The sequence below is a fragment of the Streptopelia decaocto genome, assembly GCF_964273445.1.
Source record: "Streptopelia decaocto genome assembly, chromosome: 2".
Lineage (NCBI taxonomy): Eukaryota > Metazoa > Chordata > Aves > Columbiformes > Columbidae > Streptopelia > Streptopelia decaocto.
The window spans coordinates 130003837-130010403 of NC_138655.1; the positions used below are offsets into that span (position 1 = coordinate 130003837).

General features: G+C 44.9%; 1 protein-coding gene across 1 annotated transcript; it reads left to right on the top strand.

Moving 5' to 3' along the window:
- Positions 1–1394: 1394 nt before the first annotated feature.
- TOMM7 (translocase of outer mitochondrial membrane 7) lies at positions 1395–6363 on the top strand. The gene is made up of 3 exons (XM_082044662.1): positions 1395–1588; positions 4836–4884; positions 6141–6363. The coding sequence occupies exons 1-3, from the start codon at positions 1408–1410 to the stop codon at positions 6154–6156; spliced, it is 246 nt and encodes an 81-aa protein (XP_081900788.1). The 5' UTR covers positions 1395–1407; the 3' UTR covers positions 6157–6363.
- Positions 6364–6567: the final 204 nt, after the last annotated feature.

Genomic DNA, 6567 nt, shown 5'->3' on the forward strand with positions numbered 1-6567 from the left:
CATTACAGCGAAAGGCAGCAGACTACCTCAGAAAGGAGGAGAACACAGTAGACATGACATGACTGTCTGAGTCAATGCAGCAGACATCATGCAGTAAGATGACTACTAAGCAGTGGTATCAGACAATAGTTTGGTGGTTAGGGCACTGCAAGGGGTTCTTCTAAATACTACTCACATAGAAGGTAGGAAAGAAAGTGCCTCAGTACCCATCTGGCTCAGAGTTCATAATGGCAACAAGCGCTAAGCTCTGTATTGGCATATTTTAGATATTAGGTCTAAAACCAGAACACCTCTCCCCATATTCCCAGTCAAGCTTTCACCCCCAGAACTCCACATTTCCACAGACTGAAGACATCACATGGTCTGGTTTCAAGGATCATAGAATATCCTGAGTTGGAAGGGACACGCAAAGATCGAGTCCAACTCCTGTCCCTACATCTGACAGCCCCACAGTTCACACCATGTGCCTGAGGGCGTTGTCCAGTCTCTTCTTGAACACTGTAAGGCTGTGACACCTCCCTGGGGAGCCTGTTCCAATGCTCCACCACCCTCTGGGGGAAGAACCTTTTCCTAATGTCCAACCTAAACCTCCCCTGGCACATCTTCCTGCCATTCCCTCAGGTTCTGTCACTGGTCACCAGAGAAGAGATCAGCACCTGCGCCTCACCTCCCCTTGTGAGGAAGCTGTAGCTGCCATCAGGTCTCCTCTCAGTCTCCTCCTGGCTGAACAAACCAAGTGACTTTAGCTGCTCCTCATATGGCTTTCTCTCTGAACCCTTCACCAACTTCATGGCTGCCCTCTGGACACTCTCCAGTACCTTTACATCCTCTTTATCCTGGGTTGCCCAGAACTGCACACAGTGCTCCAGGTGAGGCCGCACCAGACAGAGCAGAGCAATCACCTCTCTCGCCCAGCTGGCAATGCTGTGCTGGCTGCACCCAGGACACGGTTGGCCCTCTTGGCTGCCAGGCATTTCCAATTTCACGCAGAAACATTTTTTTAATCGCTCTTTATCTCTAGTTTTCAGTTACCAAAAGGCACTTCCCAGGCTCCAGAGGTGGAATGCCAAGTGTGCGCATACCTCGAGAGCTCCAGGAAAGAAACACAAACACATAAATACGGGACCTACAGGCAGATGAAGAGATCCCACAGCTTTTGTAACCCCATCCCCCTGGGACAAACGCCCCGGTTCCGGCTCGCGGGGCTCACGTGACGGCGCGGGGCAGCCCTTTAACAGCCGCGTGCCGCAGCAGCCACCACCTCCGCGCTGCACGCGCCCGCCGGGCGGTGACGAGCGGAAGCCGCCCCGCGGCCGCCATTTCCCCGCCCTCTTCACGGAAGGACCGCCTGCTGCCGCTGTCTCTGCTGAGGGGGGTGTCTCCTCCCCGCAACCCGGCGGCGGAGCCATGGAGTCCCGCCCACTGCCGCTGGCGCAGCGTTACGAGGCCGACTGGGCTCCTCCTCTTCTCTTCCCCACCGCCGGAATGCCGAAGCTCAGCAAGGAGGCCAAGCAGCGGCTACAGCAGCTCTTCAGGGGCGGCCAGTTCGCCATCCGCTGGGGCTTCATCCCTGTCGTGCTCTACCTAGGTCAGTGCCGGGCGGGGGACCGGCCGCACGGCGCTCCGACGGCCCGGGCGCGCGGGGCGACCGTTGGGGAACCTGCAACCGGAGGAGCGCGCGCCGCCCTCCATCCCGCCTGGGCCGTTACTGGCAGCGCGTGGGCTCCCTGTGGCGCGGGGGGTCAGAAGGAACTGCACGTGCCCTCCGCCGCGACCCGGACTCGGCGGCCCGCACCGCGCATGCGCCACCGGCCGAGGCCCGGGAGCGCTGAGGGGCCGGCGGGGACTTAGAGGCCCCTGGGCCCCGGTGTGGCGGCCTGTGGGCCCCACGGAGCACGGGTGGGAACTTGCACTTGGCAGCACTGCTAGATGGTTTTATTTCCTTTTTCTGTGAAAGTTTTTCTGCCCCTTTCCCGTCCTGGAGGCTGTTCCCGCGCTTGAAGTGTGGGTTGGGCCTGCGTGCCCAGTGAGAGGAGGCCTCCCTGGGGAGCAGGCTGAGCATGCAGTGGAGCAGCTTAACAGCAAACGGAGCTGTAATCCTCCATCAGTGACTGACTGCTTTAGCAGGCTAGCCTGAGTGCTTCTTGCAGCAGGGAGTCGGGGTTTGAGGAGAAGGCTGGCTGCAGCTGGCAGCTCTGCTTTGTGGCGCTAAGGAGGTTGCCGGTCTCTGGCTGATGTTGGATTTCCAGCTAGTTACAGGTTACAGCCTCCCCCAAAATGGCGTGGCTCCTGTTTCTGAACTGCTGGGGAGCATTCAAGGGATGCCTTGATGTTATGCCTGAAAGGATGTGTTTCAATTGGTCTTGTCATGGGGCTGGCTGGGCATTGCTACCACATGGTTGTTTCTCCTGCTGAGTTTGGGCTCCATGCCATCAGCTGCCCTTGTTGAAGAGACTGACCTACTTAAGATAGGCACATGTGCAATCGGCTGGACACTTTTGTTTGCTTCTTTCATGACACGGGGTCCCAGGAAGGGTGATCCCTGGGGGTCATCTGGCTTAGTTTCTGCCCCAACTCTGTTGGGCCTTTTGGGAAAAACATCTAAAACAGGCAGGTGTCTCTGCCTTGAATGGAAACATGAAGGAGGGTTGGGACCTTGATGGGTTTACATCAAAGCTGATAGGTTGTTTTAATTAGTTGAGGGGAGTGCAGTGTCCAATATGAAGGGATTTGATTGTTCACATAATAGATAACAATCAGGAAAAAGTTGGTCTCTTCAACAGTTACATACATACTTCAACAACTACAAGTAAAAGAAGTAACTTCAAACATTATGGCGAAAACTAATCAGCTGTATTAGGCTTCAAGTTCAAATACATTTCCATTTTTAGTTTATAAATTATTTTAAATTGATTATTTCGTGGGGGAATTCTAGCAGTGTTTTGTGACCTGTTTCTGCTCTTGCTGAAATTTTCTTTTGAATTTACTTCTATGCTAGTACAAAAAATATAGTCTTTGTTCTGAAAGACACTAGAGGAAATTACATAAGTTACTGAAGTACAAGTCATATAAAGCCATCTTATTGCGCTTATGGTTGCACTAACATCAGGGTGCCTAGTATACTTCTGTTAAATAGCAGTGAGAAAATAAGTTGCAGTAGTACATACCTCCAGAAAATAAGTGTGCTGTTCTGCATCTACATTGCCACCTTATAAACTTTTCTGCTGTAATGAAAGGACATTAAGTGGAAGCAGATGGGAGGGGAACATGGAGGTGCCACCTTTGCTTGCCATAAACATTTGGAGGTGGCATACACTCAAAGTCTGTAGAGCTGGAAGAGCCTCTTTTGTACTGGGATTACATTTGAATCTGGGAGGGAAAGTGTGATGCAGTGGAATGGCAAGAGGCTACACAATCCTTGTCATCACTGATTCAAGGTACATTTTTGTGTTGACCCCTGGGTGTATGAAGTACATGCTAAACTAAACACAGGCAAGGAAATTATCAGAAACTTTGGGCTTTTAACTTCTGTGAAAGACTTTCTAGGTCAAGATGGGATGCTTGGGGGATATAGAGGGAACCAGGTATGTGAATGCAATTATAGGTCATTTGTCGGGTTTTTTTGTTTCATATTTTTTAAACTTGCTTTGAAGTGTCTTCCCCTCTTTCAAGTAGGTAAATTAAATCAGTACAGTTTTGTTAAACCTGGCTTGCTTATTTAAAAGTATGGGTGGGAGATTGACACAGATGTGGAGGCATGAATCCAGAAACATTTACACGCGGAGTATGACTCCTAATACAACTTCATTACTTTTGAAGCAATTTTGCTGGAAGTATGGTAAGCAAAGAAATTGGGTCAGGATGTTTAATAGTCTCAAATCACACAAGGTTATCTTCAAAGAGCTAACCCAGTGCCAGTGAAGTTAATGGGAGTTTTTCCATTAACCTTCATGACCTCTGTTTCAGGCAAACTGTAATTAATTATTTATTTTCTATAAACAAGGGATTGAATATATTTTTCAGATAACATCAGTTTCTAGATAGAAAGTGTAGGAGAGGGTGTGTTGAACAGTGCATGAATTGTATGATTCTACTTCAAGACTTTAAATTTACTGTCAAGTAGGTGAGGATATTTGATATACTGAACCTTGAATTGCCCCTCTAGCATACATTTCCTCAGTGAATTAGTGTTTGAGGCATTAGCTGGGGATGCACTCTTTGTAATTAACTTTCTTTTAATTTTCCTGGGTGTTAGTAGATTGACATATGTCTTGTTTCTTTGTAAGCTTTAGTAGCAGGTAGCTTTTCTCTCATCCTAACCAGGTGAATGGTTCTATTTTTAAGTTCTGCTTCAGATGTCGTTACAGAACATTGCCCCTTAGGACTCCAGGTGGTCGCTTATACCAGTTACAGATGTCACTGTTGATACTGCCTTGCTAGGTTGCTTTCTGAATAATATTTAAAATCTGCATGTTTGTGTGTGTATAGGTTTGTATGTTTTGGTCTTTGGGATAGGTTACTTCCTTCATTTCACATAGCTAGTTGTCCCTGAATTTTAAGTCATATAAAGATGCAGGTAAGACTTTTTTAAAAAAAAAAAGAAATATATACACAAATCTGTACACTTATATGTATTTTCTCTACTATCTAACCCTGATAAGAATGCATACTTTTTGTTAAGGTAGTATACAACTTAATGAATCACTGTTCTCTACTCAGAGGGTTTTATTTTTGTTGCAATTTAATGGGCTGGAATAATTTTATAGTGATTTAACTACATAGGAGTCTGCACATACATATTTATATATATGTATGTAATGTATGTTTCACTTCAGGTTTTAAGAGAGGTGCAGATCCTGGAATGCCTGAGCCAAATATTTGGAGGTAAGTATCCGTTCCAGAGGTACGTGCAAGCCCAATGCAGGTAGTTGCCATTTTGGCTATAATCTCTGCTTGTCCACCCTGGACAGCAACAGTTGTGAAGGTTGCTTTCATCCAGTGTTTTTAATTGCTTAGGGTAGAAGCATAGCTGGTTGTGGTTCTTGTTTTTTTTTGTTTGCTTGTTTTTTTTAAGAAATCCAGATAGCAAAACACAAGTTCTTAGAAGGATCTTAGAATTTTTCTCTTAATCTTGCATGATTTTTAATATATGAGACTTCTTGTATGTTTTGAGTGGAAGCTGCCATGCTAATCTGTTGTAGACCTAGTTTATGCAAGTTTCTGCACTGAGGAATAACATTTCATCTTTCCAGCATGAATTTAAAACAAAACCCAGTCTCCTTCTGCCTTAGCATATAGGACAGTAATGCAGCGTAAGTGCTACATGAAGTAAAGGGCTATATCCTTCAATATTTGTCATTGTCATGAAGCAAAATGTATTTTCTCATGTTGCCTATTTATTGTGGGACTGTTTGTTAGTGCTGCATCTTTGTGACGTTAGTAATACTCGTGGTACTTGAGTTTTATGGGAGGGCTTCCATGGGTCAAACTAGTTAAAGTTTTGACAAAAAGGCCACTCTTATTTTTCTTGAAATAACGTGAGTTACTGTGCAGAACCAGGTTCCTGGTTCCTAAGACAAATAAGTGATGGACTGTATTGTTTGAAAAGTCATATATTAACTCTTCTAGCTTCACATATGTACAATGTATAGAAGTCCTATCTTTAGGATTCAGTGATTCAAGAGAGCTACTTTGAACAGTAGAAAATACGAAAGAAAAAAAAAGTGCCACGGTGATCTTACAATTTCAGTAAAATCTTCAGTTGTCTTAATAACTAACTTGTTTGCTGACAGTGTTGCTATGTTCAGCTTCACTAATGGTTTGAGACTATTTTTTCTTGAGGGTGTGTCTGCACAGCATAAAGTATGTATTTCGTACCAGAGTGTATGTACATAGATACCAGAAGCCTGTGTTTGAGTCTAAGCTGAAGCTTGTAGACACTCATTTTTCTGGGTGCCTGTGCATGCTCTGTAGGCTTAAATTTTGCTTTAAAGTTGGCTATATTTCAGTATTTTGGCAGGTAGCATTTTTTCTATACATTTACAGGGCTGTTCCTCCAGACTTTTGTTTTACAAATATACATTTAAAAACAAGTACATGCTGCAAACCTGACTTTTGTTTCCTGCCCCCTCACCTTCCAGTCTACTCTGGGGATGAAGGATGTGGCAATCCTGTTCTAGAACCAGCCGATGGACAGAGAAAGTGTCTGAAGATACGTACATTCCGGAGGATGAGGCGGACACTTACACCAGTTGGTTCAATCAACTTGATAATGACATGGGTTGTACATACAGCAAAATGGAGTTTATATGGACCTAACTTATTTGCATTAAAGTGTAATTAAATAAATACAATTTGAATGGATGTGCGTTGTTTTTAACTCTTTACATATTTAGTAATTTCTTTATTGCAGAAAAGATAACCTGTTTCGGTATTTTTTTAATCCAAAATATGGTGACATTCAACTCCTCTATCCATCCCCGTTATGTTGGTCTGTTGGGTAAAGATTCTTCTTAATCTTCACAATAACCAGAAAACTGAGCTAATGTTTTAAACTTCAATATTCTT